Source organism: Salvelinus namaycush, chromosome 3 (genome assembly GCF_016432855.1).
Source record: "Salvelinus namaycush isolate Seneca chromosome 3, SaNama_1.0, whole genome shotgun sequence".
In the NCBI taxonomy this organism is placed as follows: domain Eukaryota; kingdom Metazoa; phylum Chordata; class Actinopteri; order Salmoniformes; family Salmonidae; genus Salvelinus; species Salvelinus namaycush.
The window spans coordinates 81,128,883-81,148,235 of NC_052309.1; the positions used below are offsets into that span (position 1 = coordinate 81,128,883).

A 19,353-nucleotide genomic window follows, 5' to 3' on the forward strand; every position below is an offset into this window, starting at 1 on the left:
GACAAGAAATAGACTATATAAAATACCAATTTGTTTATTTTAAAACAGGAAGGCTACATACAATAAGAGATCAGATAACAGAGAATTTGGATGTCTGTGTGTGTGTGAGCGAGAGACCATCATTGGTATTTATTAGGATCCCCATTAGCTACTGCAAACGCAGCAGCTACTCTTCCTGGGGTCCACATGAAACAACATAATACATAAATTATTAGTCAAGAACTGATCATGGTCATGTGTAAAGATCAAAGTCTAGTCTCTTGGAATTGTAGAACTGAGCGCTTCCCTGTTCAATCCTCCTGCAGTAAACACCATCTTTGAAATAGCCCTCATCCACCCAGCCCTGAAAGAGACAGAAAATAGGGATTACTGGACAGAACCGGCCTGGCCTAATCCAGTATAACCAGGTACAGGATGATAAGGGAAGAAGGGAAGAAGGAAAATAAACTGTGTGACCACCAGAAAAACAGACCAGTAGCAGAATGGCAGGTACTGTTGATGTTCCTACCCCTAGGACAGTTACTAGAGCAGAAGTGCAGATACTACTGCCCTTAATGTATTGTCCATTATACTGTAATAGAAAAGAGAGATAATTCAAACCTGCATCTGCTGACTGCTGAAGGGGCCGTAGAGTTCAGAATTCTCCTCTGTGTCCCATTTATACTCCCACATCACCTCATCACTCACTTAAGACAAACAAAATATGTTTACACATACATCTCAAAAAAGTCAACAAAAATTGGACCTGTAATAGTAGTGTAAATGGTTTGGAACCAGCTGACCGCACACCAATTTACTCTCACTAACCTATCTCATCATCCTGATCCTCTTTGTCCGGAGCTTTGACACTGTGCTTCTCGTCAATTTTGTCTGCAAACATGTCAAGCTCATCTTCTTCCTCCTCCCCATTTAAACTCCTCTCCACTGATTGCTGCTGGCTCTTCCCTTTCAGTGTGTAGGCCAGTTTTTCATACGTCTGCTGGTATATTTCAAACACCCCACTCCCAACCAGTCTGTCTGCAAGTGCCGTGAGCCTGTCCAGTTTTTCGGTATCCCTATTTGTTTCTTCTGCTTTCCCGTTCTCTTCCCTCTGCTTTCCCTTCTTACGCCCACCTAGGCCTCCAAGCCGGCGAAGCCCTGCGGCAACAGTCTCCCCAGGTAATAGCAGCTCCAACACAGCCTCTGTGAGCTGATGCTGGCTGTAGGATGCCAGGGGGTCTTCAACTGGCTCCTTTTCTTCTTCCATGTCTTCCTCTTCGTCACTGTCTGCCTGCTTCTCCTCTCGCTGTTTCTCTTCTTCTGCCTCATCTTCATCCCCCACTCTCCTCCTCCTCTTGGCTGCCAGACCTTTCTTCTTTCGTTTAGTAGGTTGCTCTCTTATTTTCACCTAAAGAGCGAGACAAATACATTACTTCACTGTGTGTGACATTTCTACAGTGAACAACTAATCAAATAACTAAAGACACAGTTACCCAGTCAATGTTGTCAAGCCAGTTGTCCCTGATCTCCTCATCCTTTTTGACATAGTAGTTTCCTTCAGAGTCAAAGTGCCCTTCTTGCATCTCCTCATCCAGGTTAAAGGGTGTGATGGGAACTCCCTCGTCACAGTCAATTGTTGCCCCCTCCTGACCTAAAACAAAACATGCACTTTTAGACATTAACAGGTAGACTCAGCGATATGACAGATGCAATAACTAAACAGCATAGTGGATCAATTTTCCTAACAGCTAAGAGTGTTGAAGCGCGATGCTCAACTTCTCCGCCGATTTGGTCCTGTGGCTACCACGTTGTAATGGGTAAGGCGAACCCGTGCACATGCGCAGATACTGTGTGTGACTGTGTCAGAGGGAAGTCTTGCGTCTCACTCATCCCAAAATCTGCGGTGCTGCTTGTGGCAATGTCATTTCTCAGTCTACCTTTAAATAACTGGAGGGCCAGGTCTCAGTTATGGAGACAATCAAATTGGTAAGACAAACCTTCCACATCGTCACTGGCCAATATGTTGTATTTGCTGCTGCTCTTATCTCCATCTTCTTCCTCGTCCTCCTCATCACTGTCCAGAGAATGTTTTCCCTTGAACCTGGAGCCCGGCCCAACCACGTCCTCACATAACTGGCGAGATCCCAGGTGAGATAAGGCGAACTGGTCAGTATAGAGAACCCTCAAACAAATGCCTCTAGCTAACACAAGTAACTGAAAGACTCTTACATCAAAAAGCAAATTTGTGTTGGTCAGATGTAATTCTTATGTCCCACTCTATGCTGTTAAAAATTAATGTAGCTCTGTACTTAAGATCTGAGAACAAGTGTTTGTGGCAGCACCTTTTTCTTTGGAACGTCCTCATCCAACAACTCTCCACCATCACCGTCCCCAAATGTGACTTTTCTTTTTGACATGCTGTTGATGACAGAAGAGAAAACAAATCTACATGTACATGTTTGTAGTATACATGTCTATATATTACTGTACTATAATGAATCAAATGGAAGCAATCTTCCATTCCAAGCAAAAAAAAAAAAAAAAATGTAAATCTTCTTAGCTAACGTTAGCTAACTACTGCGCTAGCTAACGTTAACAAGTAACGTTAGCGAGCTAACTAACGTTATTAGCTAACCATTTACTGAAGCTTTTGAATAAGTATGTCATCAATATTTAAGCGAGTAACGTTACACTATTCCACGTGACGTTAACTTACGTGATACGATTATCTCCACAATAGTGTGACTACTACAGCTATAGCTAGCTAATTTAGTTTTGTTTTGCTAGCTGACTAACGTTACAGTACTAGCAGGTACAAAGCAAACAACGACACGTGCAGAGTTAGTAAGTAACGTTAATTTAGCTAGCTTCACAACACCTTGGATGGATAAGGATAATTAAAAATACCAAAAATACAACATGTATCTAAATGCAGATAGCTAAGGAAAACACAAACTACCTCGCTAGCTACTAGCTATCGATATGAACAGTCTGCAAGCGACATTCAACTAAACCGGAAGTGATGTCGAACCTGACGCGTACAGTTCTGCGGCGTGTTCAAGAGGTGTCACGGTCTCAAAAAGTTCTCTAAACAATTCAAAACGTTCAGCACCAGAACGGGGTGTATTCAGAGTGTGTTAGTTTCGAAGTGTTTTAATGTTTTGTAACGTATCTATCTCCATGCAAGGCCATTTCATGGGTGTTTTTGGGGGGGATTTGCCTCTAGAGACCAATTTATTGAAGGCCAATGACACTCCTCCTTTTCTTAGGAGCCTTGTGTTGTTACTATGTTCAGGTAAGTCACATAGTATTTTTATCATCTTTGGGCTTTGATGATTTCAGTGCCAGCACAAGTTGGTCGAGGTCAAATAACTCTCATTGTTCTCAAGTCCTTTTTTGTTTTTATTGTTCATAAAATGCTTAATTTCAATAGGTAAAAACTGCAATGATAAAGCTCTGTTTATGTGGCTCTGGCCCTCATTACCACTCATGTTAATGTAGTGGTGCTATGGGGTCCAACTAGGCCTTAATGAGAAGATTCATTCTTGGTTATGAATCAATCACCAGAGGAAGTAAGGAACATTTAATCAACTTCAAGAACACATTTAATATAGTAAGAATTTTTTCTAAAGCATCACTGAGGAAATTAACTTAACATTTTACACAGAACAGGGAAGTGAGGAAGAACACACCCTCAATGTATACTATCTGGGTAGTAGGTGTGGACTTAAGCGTAGAGGGGAAAGAGAATATTGTGTGTCAGGGTTTTGTTTCCAGGAAGTGGGTTGAGTTATTTATATTTCAACACTTGTCCTCTAGTACCCATGGGAGGACCTGTGTTCGTAACCTGAAACTTTATATTTAAACATTGTCTAATTCTAGATGTGTTGCGGTGAACACAAACTACTGTGGGAATTAGACTGAGAGGAACAAGTGAAGGTTTATGGCAGAAAATCTAAAACATATACATTTGGATGGATAGAGAGTGACCCTGAGAGGTAAGCTTGGATGACACATTACTCCTCCGCTAGACTGGCAAGAGATAGAGATGGAAATTGTGTGTAGATTTAAGATCATTGTCATAAAGAATGGACTAGTTGAATACAGGACGATGGCAACTGGTTACTGGCAATGTTGCTTTACTGGTGAAAAAGAAAGGAGGTATTATGACAGACAAACAAGGCTCAAATGTTATGTGTCTGTACTACTGGTGCTGGATATATATTATCAAGGATGCCTTTCATCCTCTAAAGGATCCTCTCTTTGTTGGAGAACGTTGTAATGAAGATCCATGAGAAGATTTTAACACATTACCTATCCTGCACCTCACCGATAAATAAAGAAGGATATCTCTACAAAAAGGTATTGTAAAACTTGACAGACACTAGCAAGAGCCAAATTACATTATCAATATGCTGTGAGATTCTGTTATAACACAGTCTCCTCTTGGCCTTTTGAGTTTCCCTGCCTAATAATAATTATGTCTCAACTGATATTTGATATTTGAAGCTACTTTATTATTATCAATGTCAGCCCACCCCCCCCCTATTGATATATCACTGACATAAATAGAACATTGAAATGGAGGGCTTGTATAATGGCACTCATTTGGGTAAAATTATCTCTGTATTTATCTCCGTATCTATTCTCACTCTTTACAACTTCCCTCCATCAAAAATATTGTTACTTACTCCTCCCTTTCTCCATCTTTCACCCCACCATCCTGGCATCCTCCTCTTACACATACCACATCAGAAAGAGAGGACCTCCTCCTACCAGAGGCGCTGGTTTGTCCTGAAAGCCAATCTGCTGTTCTACCAGGAGCGTCCGGCAGATCGACACCTGCTGGGGTTTATTGTCCTAGAGGGCTGTGCTGTCCAGCGCTGTGAGTCTGAGGGAGGACTGTTTGCCTTCTCCATGGTGTTCAGAGGTTCAGGGCTGAAAACCTACAGGCTTGCTGCTGAGGACCAGCTGGGCCAGGAGAGCTGGGTCAAAGCCCTGCTCACAGCCAGCCACTGCTACCTTTCACTGCTGGTCAGAGACCTGGGGAAGCAGTACGAAGGTGAGTGTGTGGAGAAAGTGTGGTGTGTGTGTGTATTGTTGTATTCATGCTTCAAAAATATGTGTTCCTTTCCTGCCTCTCAACCTGTATTCTTTTGTCACTAAGCAGAGGCTAAACGCCAAGCTGGCCCTGCTGAATCTCATCAACGAACCACTGTGACTGGTCCAGGCTCAATGTGCCTTACCCAATCCATGACTTACCTGAACTCATGCTCCTCCTCCTTCCTCATGCCAGGACCAGTGAGGAGAGAAGGGGGAAGCCACAGTGCCAGTAATGTATTACAAGCCCCTCCAATCCCCAGCAAAGTGATCAATAAGAGGTCCCCTAAGCATTGGCCCAAGAGAAACGCACATGTAACACCGATAAATGGACCAGCACCACCATATGGGGAATGGCCACAAGTGGACTTTGATCCTCTAGAGGATTTCACCAAGCTACATGATTACTATGGAGAGGAGGTGAAGCAGCTGAGAGCTGATTGGCTGAGGAGGAGGCAGGAGGAAGAAGAGCACCTTGAGGAGGATCTCATTGACCTAAGTGAACACTGACCCACAGAGATCAGACTGTCACCACTCTGGTTATTTTGATGAGGACTTTGGTGTGAATGCCAGTAATCTGAAATAAGAAAGTGACTTTATAATTTGAGGAACTAGAGCATTAAAGAAGAACTAGTCACCTGTGTATACATCATGATGGGGTCCTATGAGGTTGATGATGACCCTCAGAATGTCTTGTCACAAAGCAGAGACTCATCATCAAACTCATAAGACTATCACCCTTAGTGGTGTTGCAAACAACCGGATGCATCCGGTTCTCAGGGATACAGCCCTGATGTGGGAACTCTGCTCGGCTGTTTCTTTTCCGCCTGCTACGTTAGGTTTTAGGAATATAATCAGCTCATGCTGTATACACAGGTGACTGGTTCCTCTTAAACACTCTAGTTCCGCAAATTATAGTCACTTTCTTATTTCAGAGTACTGGCACACTTACGGGTTTGTCTGTTACTGTTTGTAAATTATCATTAAAATCACTGGTATATTTTCTAGGTAATATTGATGGTGAGTGTGAAGCTTAACTTTCTGTCAGCAATCAGGGTAGTTATGCAATATTGAAGCAAAGAGCTTCCAGTCGAAGGTCGCATCCACTATAAGGCCATGGTGCTTACCTACGGAATAGCAAGATAAACTGCCCCTCTCTACCTTCAGGCTATGCTCAAAACCTACACCCCAACCCTAGCACTCCGTTCTGCCACCTCAGGTCTCATGGCCATCCCACCCCTACAGGAGGGCAGCTCCCGATCAGCCCAGTCCAAGCTCTTCTCTGTCCTGGCACCACAGTGGTGGAACCAGCTTCCCCCTGAAGCTAGGACAGCAGAGTCCCTGCCCATTTTCCACAAACATCTGAAACCCTACCTCTTAAACAGTAACTTAAATAAACAGTATCCTCACCTCGATCCCCCCCCCCACCCACAAAAAACAACAACATCACAGCAACACTTCATCAGCGCTTGACCCCCCCCTTCCAGCTCTGCTTCTACTGATAGCTATGTTATTGAGGAAATACAGTGGGGCAAAAAAGTATTTAGTCAGCCACCAATTGTGCAAGTTCTCCCACTTAAAAAGATGAGAGAGGCCTGTAATTTTCATCATAGGTACACTTCAACTATGACAGACAAAATGAGAAAAAAAATCCAGAAAATCACATTGTAGGATTTTTTATGAATTTATTTGCAAATTATGGTGGAAAATAAGTATTTGGTCACCTACAAACAAGCAAGATTTCTGGCTCTCACAGACCTGTAACTTCTTCTTTAAGAGGCTCCTCTGTCCTCCACTCGTTACCTGTATTAATGGCACCTGTTTAAACTTGTTATCAGTATAAAAGACACCTGTCCACAACCTCAAACAGTCACACTCCAAACTCCACTATGGCCAAGACCAAAGAGCTGTCAAAGGACACCAGAAACAAAATTGTAGACCTGCACCAGGCTGGGAAGACTGAATCTGCAATAGGTAAGCAGCTTGGTTTGAAGAAATCAACTGTGGGAGCAATTATTAGGAAATGGAAGACATACAAGACCACTGATAATCTCCCTCGATCTGGGGCTCCACGCAAGATCTCACCCCGTGGGGTCAAAATGATCACAAGAACGGTGAGCAAAAATTCCAGAACCACACAGGGGGACCTAGTGAATGACCTGCAGAGAGCTGGGACCAAAGTAACAAAGCCTACCATCAGTAACACACTACGCCGCCAGGGACTCAAATCCTGCAGTGCCAGACGTGTCCCCCTGCTTAAGCCAGTACATGTCCAGGTCCGTCTGAAGTTTGCTAGAGAGCATTTGGATGATTCAGAAGAAGATTGGGAGAATGTCATATGGTCAGATGAAACCAAAATATAACTTTTTGGTAAAAACTCAACTCGTCGTGTTTGGAGGACAAAGAATGCTGAGTTGCATCCAAAGAACACCATACCTACTGTGAAGCATGGGGGTGGAAACATCCATGCTTTGGGGCTGTTTTTCTGCAAAGGGACCAGGACGACTGATCCGTGTAAAGGAAAGAATGAATGGGGCCATGTATCGTGAGATTTTGAGGGAAAACCTCCTTCCATCAGCAAGGGCATTGAAGATGAAACGTGGCTGGGTCTTTCAGCATGACAATGATCCCAAACACACCGCCCGGGCAACGAAGGAGTGGCTTCGTAAGAAGCATTTCAAGGTCCTGGAGTGGCCTAGCCAGTCTCCAGATCTCAACCCCATAGAAAATCTTTGGAGGGAGTTGAAAGTCCGTGTTGCCCAGCAACAGCCCCAAAACATCACTGCTCTAGAGGAGATCTGCATGGAAGAATGGGCCAAAATACCAGCAACAGTGTGTGAAAACCTTGTGAAGACTTACAGAAAACGTTTGACCTCTGTCATTGCCAACAAAGGGTATATAACAAAGTATTGAGATAAACTTTTGTTATTGACCAAATACTTATTTTCCACCATAATTTGCAAATAAATTCATTAAAAATCCTACAATGTGATTTTCTGGATTTTCTTTTCTCATTTTGTCTGTCATAGTTGAAGTGTACATATGATGACAATTACAGGCCTCTCTCATCTTTTTAAGTGGGAGAACTTGCACAATTGGTGGCTGACTAAATACTTTTTTGCCCCACAGTATGTACTTTATATGCCTGTGATATGTGGTTGTCCCACCTTGCTATCTTAAGATGAATGTACTGACTGTAAGTAGCTCTGGATAAGAGCGTCTGCTGAATGACTAAAATGTCAAACGTAAAAACATCCTTATGGTGTGTTAAACATCATATATATTGATGTGTTGTTACACACTGTCAAGTAAAGGCTTCACATCCCCGTTTAACAAAATAATAAGTTACAGTGCAGCACTATATAATTAGGTGTATATCTTTCATGTTAAATGTATCCATTATTTTTAAGAAACTTTAATGCGCACAAAGATTGATGCAGCTCAACCATGCTGTACCACCAGAGGGTGCTACAAACACTAGCTGTGAATTAAACCATTAATGTCCACTGATTAAAAAGTGTGACAAGACTCAGTTTAATTCAATCATAATATTGTTATAGAGAGAGACATTAGTATCGACGAGCCCTCTCTGGTATTGCCCTGATGGGACATCCATCCACCAGCCAACATGTAACACATTCAGTTGAAAAACCAAGAGATGAAAAGTGAGCTAATATTAACAGGACCAATGTAGTCTCATGACAGATGTGAGGTTTGGATCTGGGTTCTGAGATAAGGATATATGAGGATTAATATAATGTACACTAGTGAGACACCAGTGGTAAAATAAACAAGTTACATATTTAAGAATATCAGATCAACGGATCAAACTGAAGTTCACACACGGTGGCAGGTATCCTAGTGGTAAAGAGCATTGGGCCAATAACACAAAGGTTGCTGGTTGAATCCCTGAGCTGACTAGGTGAAAAATCTGTGAATGTGCCCTTGAGCAAGGCTCGCATCCATATTTGCTCTGGGTAAGAGTGTCAGCTAAGAGTTGAAACTTTTAAGTTGAAGTGTGAAAGTGGTTTTCTATGTGTGTCTCAAAGATGAGACTTTGGCTTCACCACATACCAGATATTCATACCAATCATCTAGAATGTGATAGATTTGTCCAGGGGAGCGTGGAAGTGTGTCACCTTACACAAAGCACATACATCTGTATATCAACACCTCCTCACACTGTGACAGGATATAAACAAGCCATAAGGTGTAACCCAGGGCTGTTCAATTCCGGTCCTGGAGGGCCGAAACACTTCGTTTCTACCTGGTAGTTAATCGCACTCACCTGGTGTCCCAGGTCTGAATTAGTCCCTTATTAGAAGGAGAGGATGAAAGCCAGAAGTATTTCGTCCCTCCAAGATCGACACTGAACACCCCTAGTAACCTGTCTTATAATAAAGTAGGCTATGTGCACTCTATATAAGGAAGTATGGGGTCCTGTTACGGAATTGTGTGTAGATAATGTATGGTACACCATATGACCAAGCATCCTTGACAGTAACTTCCCTGGTTAAATAAACTAAAGTATAACGAAAAATGACTTTACTTTACACTTTACCATGGCAATAACAAGGCAGATCAGAGGTCATAGAACAACACAGACAACCGATGGCAGGTTACAGGCCCTACCATAGTCCCCCGACACTGGGGAAGCTTCTCACCTGTCTGGCGGCACTTTGGGTTTAAGTCGTTTAAAATTAAAATAAATCAAAGACACCAGACTGGAATATATAAAAACAACTAGATGAGTGGATGAACTATGGATGGACAGTTTTAAAATTGATGATGAGTGGGGGGGGGGGGGGGGCAGACAAGTTTCCTTTGCTATTTTGGTCTTTCTCAGCTGTCCCTCATATATATTCTCCTCATAGCTCCTCCTGCACCCTCAGTCCCCCTCCCTGTGATCCCCTCCAACATGGCATTAGGAGTGGAGCACTTGAGGAAGGAGAGAGAGCACTGTGTGTTTGTGTGTGTGTGTGTGTGTGTGTGTGTGTGTGTGTGTGTGTGTGTGTGTGTGTGTGTGTGTGTGTGTGTGTGTGTGTGTGTGTGTGTGTGTGTGTGTGTGTGTGTGTGTGTGTGTGTGTGTGTGTGTGTGTGTTTGTTTAACTACCTTCTGAGTCGACAAGGAAAAATGCTATTTTAGGCTTACGGGTTAGGTTTTGGGTTATGGTTACAATTGGGGTTAGGGTTACAATTAAGGTTAGGAGTTACGGTTTGATATAGGTTTAAGGTTAGGGGTTTAGGAATAAAGTTAGGGTTACGGTTAGGTTCAAGTTTAGGGTAAATAGTTTTTAGGATGGGAATCAATTCTTTGGTCACCACAAGGATAGCAATATAAAACTGTGTGTGTGTGTGTGTGTGGGGGGGGGGGGGCTGTCTGACTTTCTGTGTGTGGCACTATGAAAACAAATGAAAGTGTGTGCATCACTAAAGTAGGATCCCTAATAAAACCTAGGAGAAAAAAGGGCATTGGTCAGAAGTTAACAGTGCCTGAAGTTTCTTGGGTTTTTGTCAAAGGTTAACAACCTGAGGTTGGTTTTAGGGAGTATAGTTTCTTTAGCACTCTTGCCACTGATGGTGAAAACCCCTTAACGTGACCCTTGTGCTAATCAAATTAGCAAAATAAAAAAAATCCCCATAAAAATCTGTCTGTTTAAGCTTGAGATATCTGAATTGTTTTGGGATGGGCTGCGTCTCCAATCCATCGCATTCGCTGATGTCGGCCTTCTGCATCTGCAGTGGAAAGGGGCGGTGCCACAGCGGTGTTTGTCAGTCTTCTTGCAAAAATGTCTGTAGCATCCAATTAATATTACCCCACCATCGAAAGCTGTGACTCTCATGAACACCTACAAATCGTTGTTTGGCTCTACGACACCCACAAGCCTAACAAGACTCGTTTGAAAGTAATTTCCTGAGCTTTCTTGTATCTCTCAGATATAGGACAGACACTTTAAAACATGCTTCCTTTTTTTGCCATGTATGAATATGTTATTCAATGCGTTTCTATGGGCTAATAGCAAAAGGCCAAATTCAATGTTCTATCAAATAATAAAATACTGTATATATACACACATTACACAGGAGGCTGCTGAGGGGTGGATGGCTCATAATAATGGCTGGAACGGCACGAATGGAAGGGCATCAAACACATGGAAACCATGCGTTTGATACCATTCCATTAAATCCGCTCCAGCCATTACCACAAGCCCGTCCTCTCAAATTAAGGTGCCACCAACCAACTGTGATACAGTATATACAGTGGGCAAAAAAGTATTTAGTCAGCCACCAATTGTGCAAGTTCCCCCACTTAAAAAGATGAGGCCTGTAATTTTCATCATATGTACACTTCAACTATGACAGGCAAAATGAGAAAAAAAATCCAGAAAATCACATTGTAGGATTTTTAATGAATTGATTTGCAAATTATGGTGGAAAATAAGTATTTGGTCACCTACAAACAAGCAAGATTTCTGGCTCTCACAGACCTGTAACTTCTTCTTTAAGAGGCTCCTCTGTCCTCCACTCGTTACCTGTATTAATGGCACCTGTTTGAACTTGTTATCAGTATAAAAGACACCAGTCCACAACCTCAAACAGTCACACTCCAAACTCCACTATGGCCAAGACCAAAGAGCTGTCAAAGGACACCAGAAACAAAATTGTAGACCTGCACCAGGCTGGGAAGACTGAATCTGCAATAGGTAAGCAGCTTGGTTTGAAGAAATCAACTGTGGGAGCAATTATTAGGAAATGGAAGACATACAAGACCACTGATAATCTCCCTCGATCTGGGGCTCCACGCAAGATCTCACCCCGTGGGGTCAAAATGATCACAAGAACGGTGAGCAAAAATCCCAGAACCACACAGGGGGACCTAGTGAATGACCTGCAGAGAGCTGGGACCAAAGTAACAAAGCCTACCATCAGTAACACACTACGCCGCCAGGGACTCAAATCCTGCAGTGCCAGACGTGTCCACTTGCTTAAGCCAGTACATGTCCAGGCCCGTCTGAAGTTTGCTAGAGAGCATTTGGATGATCCAGAAGAAGATTGGGAGAATGTCATATGGTCAGATGAAACCAAAATATAACTTTTTGGTAAAAACTCAACTCGTCGTGTTTGGAGGACAAAGAATGCTGAGTTGCATCCAAAGAACACCATACCTACTGTGAAGCATGGGGGTGGAAACATCATGCTTTGGGGCTGTTTTTCTGCAAAGGGACCAGGACGACTGATCCGTGTAAAGGAAAGAATGAATGGGGCCATGTATCGTGAGATTTTGAGTGAAAACCTCCTTCCATCAGCAAGGGCATTGAAGATGAAACGTGGCTGGGTCTTTCAGCATGACAATGATCCCAAACACACCGAAGGAGTGGCTTCGTAAGAAGCATTTCAAGGTCCTGGAGTGGCCTAGCCAGTCTCCAGATCTCAACCCCATAGAAAATCTTTGGAGGGAGTTGAAAGTCCGTGTTGCCCAGCAACAGCCCCAAAACATCACTGCTCTAGAGGAGATCTGCATGGAGGAATGGGCCAAAATAACAGCAACAGTGTGTGAAAACCTTGTGAAGACTTACAGAAAACGTTTGACCTCTGTCATTGCTCTGTCAACAAATTACTTTTGTTATTGACCAAATACTTATTTTCCACCATAATTTGCAAATAAATTCATTAAAAATCCTACAATGTGATTTTCACGCCAGAGCCGCCCGCCAGTCAGGAGCCGCCAGAGCCGCCCGCCAGTCAGGAGCCGCCAGAGCCGCCCGCCAGTCAGGAGCCGCCAGAGCCGCCCGCCAGTCAGGAGCCACCAGAGCCGCCCGCCAGTCAGGAGCCGCCAGAGCCGCCCGCCAGTCAGGAGCTGCGAGAGCCGTCCGCCAGTCAGGAGCTGCCCTTCAGTCCGGAGTTGCCTTTCAGTCCTGAGCTACCCCTCAGTCCTGAGCTACCCCTCAGTCCTGAGCTGCCCTTCAGTCCGGAGCTGCCCTTCAGTCCGGAGCTGCCCTTCAGTCCGGAGCTGCCTTTCAGTCCGGAGCTGCCCCTCAGTCCGGAGCTGCCCCTCAGTCCAGAGCTGCCCCTCAGTCCGGAGCTGCCCCTCAGTCCAGAGGCGTCCTTCAGTCCAGAGGCGTCCCTCAGTCCCGTGGGCCCATTTATTAGGGTTCCCAGGCCAAGGTCGTCGCCGTTCCTAGGAGGCCACAGAAGCGGACTAAGACTATGGTGGAGTGGGGTCCACGTCCAGCGCCAGAGCCGCCACCGCGGACAGATGCCCACCCAGACCCTCCCCTATAGGTTCAGGTTTTGCGGCCGGAGTCCGCACCTTGGGGGGGGTGGGGGGGGGGGGGGTACTGTCACGTTCTGACCTTAGTTCCTTTGTTTTGTCTTTTGTTTTAGTATGGTCAGGGCGTGAGTTGGGTGGGTTGTCTATGTTAGTTTTTCTATGATTTTCTATTTCTGTGTTTGGCCTGATATGGTTCTCAATTAGAGGCAGCTGTCAATCGTTGTCCCTGATTGGGAACCATATTTAGGTATCCTGTTTTGTGTTGGGTTTTGTGGGTGGTTATTTTCAGTCTTTGTGTGTCTGCACCAGATAGAACTGTTTCGGTTGTTTCTTTGTTGTTTTGTTATTCAGTGTTCAGTTTTGATGATTATTAAACATCATGAACACTTACCACGCTGCACCTTGGTCCTCACCTTCTTCCACCGACGACAGCCGTTACACCGATTGCTCATTGGCCGGGCAGCCAGCTCTAGGAAGAGTCTTGGTGGTTCCAAACTTCTTCCATTTAAGAATAAAGGAGGCCACTGTGTTCTTGGGGACCTTCAATGCTGCAGAATTTTGCAGTGCCTCGACTCAGTCCTGTCTCTGAGCTCTACGGACAGTTCCTTCAACCTCATGGCTTGGTTTTTGCTCTGACATGCACTGTCAACTGTGGGAACTTATATAGACAGGTGTGTGGCTTTCCAAATCTTGTCCAATCAATTGAATTTACCACAGGTGGACTCCAATCAAGTTGTAGAAACATCTCAAGGATGATCAATGGAAACAGGATGCACCTGAGCTCAATTTTGAGTCTCATAGCAAAGGGTCTGAATACTTATAAGGTATTTAAAAACATTTTTTTATACATTTGCTAAAATTTCAACAACAATTTTTTTATTCTCTTTGTCATTATGGGGTATTGTGTGTAGATTGACTAGGGGAAAAAATTAATGTAATCCATTTTAGAATAAAGCTGTCAAGGGGTTTGAATACTTTCCGAATGCACTGTATATATATATATATATATATATATATATATATATTAATATTATTTGTTTTATTATTATTATTTAATGAAACATTGAATTTGGCCTTTTCCTATTAACTCAGATATATACCACTACAGAGGTATATATGGTCCTTAGCCGAATGGTCCTTGGTATAACCATCTTACAACAACTCCATATGTTAGACTAATAGAAACCCAGGCTCAGGCCCTTAGACTCTAGGGGGATTATGGGAGACCTCACTACCAACACCAATAAACATGGTCTAATAGACACAAACACTGTACCAGAGTGTTCCCAAAATATTGAAAATATTGATGCAGTGACAGTATTTTATGTAACAACATTACACATGCATGTTGAACAGTGCAGTTATGTGCAGTGCCATGCAGAATGTGAGAAGGCCGTTTCAATTGCCTGTGGAAATCGCTGGACATATGAATATAGAAAGTGTAGACAGAGAAATATATCTACCCATGCATGCACATGCATAAAAATGTACATTTCAAGTCGCTGAGAGCACAAAATGTGTTTATTTAAGCCTTTAATATTGTAATGGAAAAACTAAAGTCAATGATAGGTTGATGTGCCACACTGAAGGGTGATGGTGATGGAGACTATGGAGGGATGGGACGGTGCCAAGATGTGTCCAGCCAGCCAGCAGTCCATCAAGCCTTTTATTTCCTGAATGTCCATATTAGTCCACGTGGGACACTAAACGTATGGCCTGGTCCCTGTTGTATCGGGTTCCCTTCATTCCAAGACTCCTGGGTCTATTTCTGATCTCTTGTAAGGTGATAGCTTGTCCCTCATTCTGCCAGTCGCTTAACTTTTGCTTCAAACTCATCCCTCCCTCTCTCTCCCTCTCTCTGCCTCTACAAATCCAAACTTGAGGCTGTGGCTAAAGTTAGCACGGTCTACAGAGGTATATAAGCCCTCGAGGATAGGGGTTTAATGCGGCTTCACATCAGTCTCTTCTCTTGTTGACCATCCAAACCTCCATACATACCGTCTCGAGATGGTGAGTAACACCGGTCCTCACTTTCTGACTGCTTACCTGTCCACTATGTGTGCTGTCGATGGGAACCTCCAGGAATAACACAGCATTTCCAGATTTTCTTGTTTTTCTATGTTAAGCTTTTTTGCTAGATTGAAAAAGAAATTATGGAACAACTTTTTAAAACTCAACTGGACTTTTTTGGGTGGTGACATTTTTAGACATTTTGTGTAAAGCTGTTCCTGGATATACAATATCATTCACAGGATCTAAACATTTTGTTAACACTTTATTAACAACATTTATATAAAAGATGCTGTAAAAGGTTAGCTACCTGAGGATAATTAATGTTTTAATACATCCACATTCAAAAACATCGTCCTCTGTCCTGAGCCAGAGAAAGATTGTTCCTGAACTGTTCTGAGCAAATTTCAAGAGCTAGGAAGTAAGGGATGTTAAGCTACATTGAAGACATAGTGGCAGGATTTAATGGTGGACCACACATATTCACCCCACATCACACTGATAGTCAGATCAAAGACTGTAACGCTAGATGGCGGACGGAACAGTGTACTGGACCTACACACAAGGACATCCACTCACCTGTCCCTGACCAGGAACAGCTTGACACTGAAGTCAAAGATCACTAATTGGCCTCCTGAGGGCTACAGCTGCAGGATGAACAGACCTAGAAGGTCCCATTGTTAAGCAGTTGATGTGTTTGTCTTTCAGGCACCCAAGAAGGCCAAGAGGAGGGGAGCAGCAGCAGAGGGCGGTTCCTCCAACGTGTTCTCCATGTTTGAGCAGAGCCAGATCCAGGAGTACAAGGAGGTGAGGATTTCTTAACACACTATGCAACACCTCATCACTTTTACACCTTAAAATGTCAATGGGACAGATTTCCTTTCAACTCCCTATCTGGGCTGAGAGTGAGTGACTCTAGTCTGGCCACCAGTCAGTTTCATTGTAACCTAATTCTGATATAGAGTGGCTGAAATAATTGCTAACGCTGAAACAGACAGGCACAGCGGCTAAATTGATACTGTTATAATCATGAGTCAATCATGGTGTACTGTTTTTCCTTGTTTCATTAAAGGAGCGAACCCCAAATTAGATTTTGGGGGCTGGCCTCTGATTGGTAAATTCTCAGTGCAGTTGCTATTTTGTCTGTCCCCCCTCTCTCCCAACTTAATAAAGCAAAGAATGTCATGAGGAGAAGCTCTGAAGTTTCTGTAACCTTTTGAAGCTCTCCAGGCCTCCCTCTCGTCTGAGCCTTCAGCTGTCACTCAACCTCTCATCTTAAGTCCTCTGCTGCTGAGGGCTGCATGATTAAGTATGGCAGGACAACTGGGCCCTGGCTGGCACTCTGCACAGAGGAGAGGGGAAGGGCAGTGAGGGGGGCGGGGATGAACGGGGGGTGACTGGGGGGGATGGGGGGTGGACAGGGGGAGAACAGGTGGGGACAGAGTGGAACAGAAGGGGTGGGGGGGGGGGGGGGGGGGGGGCACCTTCTTGAGCTTCTGATAAGGTCTAGAGTTTGGAAGGCAGGTTAGTGTACCTGATTATGAGGAGAGGAAGGTTGGAGAGGTGAACGGTATGTAGATGAAAAACGGAGGGTAGAAAGTGGAAGGAGTGTAGGGAAGGATACTGTGTGTATGGAAGGATAGATAAGGTCAGGAAATAGGGATCTGGAAGTAGGTGGGAGATTGTATATGATAGTATGTGTTTTCAAAAGTGTTGTCAAGGGATATGGGCACAGACTTGACGGAGGGAATTCTTGCTGCTGTAAGTGATACAGACTTCTTAAGTGTCACTTGGGGAATGTCTGACATCATCATTGGGACAGTCTTAACACTTTGCAATGATGGGGGGAGTGTGTGTGCATGTGTGTGAGTCAGGAAGATGGATTACCAGCTGCTTTTTTAAGTTCAAGATCAACCATGGGGGTCCTCTTGGGTTTCATAGATGTAAGAGATGAGGTCCAGAGACAAGCTGGGACAGTGGAAGAAGGATTTAACAGGTGTAACTTAATGAGCTCTCCCTAAATGAACGTGTAAGAATTTCAATTTCTTCTGTTCTTTTTAGGTCTCGCCTAACAAGGGTTACATAGCATTGTGCCATAAATAGGCAGCACCTGGCACTTAAATGACCATAGTTGACAGAGGTGTCTCTAAGTTGTATGGAGTGCACATGCTACACACGTCCCACTACGCACAGGACTGAACCCACCCTCCTCCACGTCCCACTACGCACAGGACTGAACCCCCCCTCCTCCATGTCCCACCACGCACAGGACTGAACCCCCCCTCCTCCATGTCCCACTGGGGATGACAACTTGGCAGACTCTGGTGACTGGTGTTCATGTCATGTCAGACATTCTCTGTCTTCCTCACTTCTTCCCTCCCTCCTTCCCTCCTTCTCAGGCTTTCACAATCATTGACCAGAACAGAGACGGTATCATCAGCAAGGATGACTTGAGGGACGTGCTGGCCTCAATGGGTGAGCAAGGGTTACATTTAAGACCTTTTAAGATTCTGAGGACATATTATGTGACTGACTTGTCTCTATTAAATGTGTGCCTTAGTATGTCCACAATGTCCAATATGTACTGTATATGTTTGTATGTGTTTGTGTGTGTGTCAGAGAGAGATAGATAATGGTCCTAGCTAACCTCCACTCCCTCCCTGCTCTGTAGGCCAGTTGAATGTGAAGAATGAGGAGCTGGAAGCCATGGTCAAGGAGGCCAGCGGCCCCATCAACTTCACCGTCTTCCTCACCATGTTTGGAGAGAAGCTCAAGGGTGGGTCTATAACTCACTGTACTTGCTTGCTCTATTTATGTTTCACAATCTCCTCATTTCTTGGTTTGACTCTGTTAGGCTCACTGTCTAACTTGTTATAACCAGGTTATAATCGCTTCAAAGTGTTAGTGGCTTTCTAAGTACACTCCCATATCTGATTACATTGCATGTGTCTTGCTGTCAGTGTAACATGCCTGACTGACGCTCTGTGTGTCTCAGGTGCTGATCCCGAGGATGTCATCGTTAGTGCTTTCAAGGTCCTGGACCCCGAGGCTACCGGTTTCATCAAGAAGGAATTGTGAGAATATTTCCTTCCTTATTTTACAGTTGTAGTAATGAGTGCACTCCATAACAGAATCCACAGCTTCATGAATGTTTCTGACTTTGTCTCACTCTCTCTCTAGCCTTCAGGAGCTCTTGACCACTCAGTGCGACAGGTTCTCTGCAGAGGAGGTGAATACATTTCTAATCATTCAGTTTGAATATCATCATGATCTCTCGTTGTCCCTTGACTTGGCGAGTGGCTGACCCTTCTTCTCCTCCCCTCAGATGAAGAACCTGTGGGCTGCCTTCCCCCCAGATGTGGCCGGCAACGTAGACTACAAGCAAATCTGCTACGTCATCACACACGGAGAGGAGAAGGAGGAGTAATGAAACAGACTGAAGAAAAGAAAACAGCCTCCCTTGCCATTCTACCTTCCTGCTCCTCTCTTCTTCCTTCTATTCTCTCATACCTTCCTTCTCTTTATGTGTACTCATGTGCTCTGTCTCTCACTCACACAAATTCTCTAAAAGACTCGTCTCTACTAAAGATATTTGTGTGAGAGCGGGTGCTCATGGGTTGTCTATGTTTGTTCGTGGGGATATGGGATTATTTTCAATAAAAATGATCTTTTAACATCTCCATCTCTTTCTCATCCGCTTTCTCTTCCCTTAACCCTCTTTTTCATATCTATCGTTGGTTGTTTCCCCAGTCTGTTAGAAGAAATGCACACAGCAAGTCGTATTCCACTACTGTGGTATGGATGTGTAAACCCCAAGGTGAAATGGAGCACCAGTCTTTGCCTCAGCTGCAACAGCTCAGTGGTTAGACCTGGAAGTCCTTTCACTCCCCCTTAATTGAACCCTCAGGCGGGCAAATAAACCGAACAGAGGGATATCGTTCTATAAATATTGTAGATGTTAACTCCTGTAGATAAGGTGGGGAAATAGGATA

General features: G+C 44.0%; 3 protein-coding genes across 4 annotated transcripts; 2 read left to right on the top strand and 1 right to left on the bottom strand.

Annotated features, from left to right (window-relative positions):
- Positions 1–18: 18 nt before the first annotated feature.
- LOC120044664 (CD2 antigen cytoplasmic tail-binding protein 2-like) lies at positions 19–3,015 on the bottom strand. Of its 2 annotated transcripts, none has more exons than XM_038989339.1 (7): positions 2,939–3,015; positions 2,322–2,397; positions 1,977–2,112; positions 1,473–1,630; positions 808–1,387; positions 601–686; positions 19–343 (listed from the first exon to the last, which is right to left on the bottom strand). In XM_038989339.1, the coding sequence occupies exons 2-7, from the start codon at positions 2,394–2,396 to the stop codon at positions 233–235; spliced, it is 1,146 nt and encodes a 381-aa protein (XP_038845267.1). In that variant the 5' UTR covers position 2,397; positions 2,939–3,015; the 3' UTR covers positions 19–232. The 2 variants fall into 2 exon arrangements, with proteins under 2 accessions (XP_038845267.1, XP_038845266.1); XM_038989338.1 differs by having other exon boundaries at positions 2,696–2,978.
- A 1,245-nt stretch (positions 3,016–4,260) lies between these two features.
- On the top strand, positions 4,261–5,694 carry LOC120044665 (sesquipedalian-1-like). Its single transcript, XM_038989340.1, has 3 exons — positions 4,261–4,341; positions 4,735–5,041; positions 5,150–5,694. The coding sequence occupies exons 1-3, from the start codon at positions 4,261–4,263 to the stop codon at positions 5,587–5,589; spliced, it is 828 nt and encodes a 275-aa protein (XP_038845268.1). The 3' UTR covers positions 5,590–5,694.
- A 9,587-nt stretch (positions 5,695–15,281) lies between these two features.
- LOC120040487 (myosin regulatory light chain 2, skeletal muscle isoform type 2-like) lies at positions 15,282–19,043 on the top strand. The gene is made up of 7 exons (XM_038985620.1): positions 15,282–15,361; positions 16,070–16,168; positions 17,761–17,836; positions 18,033–18,137; positions 18,357–18,435; positions 18,542–18,590; positions 18,687–19,043. The coding sequence occupies exons 1-7, from the start codon at positions 15,359–15,361 to the stop codon at positions 18,786–18,788; spliced, it is 513 nt and encodes a 170-aa protein (XP_038841548.1). The 5' UTR covers positions 15,282–15,358; the 3' UTR covers positions 18,789–19,043.
- The last annotated feature ends 310 nt before the right edge of the window (positions 19,044–19,353 follow it).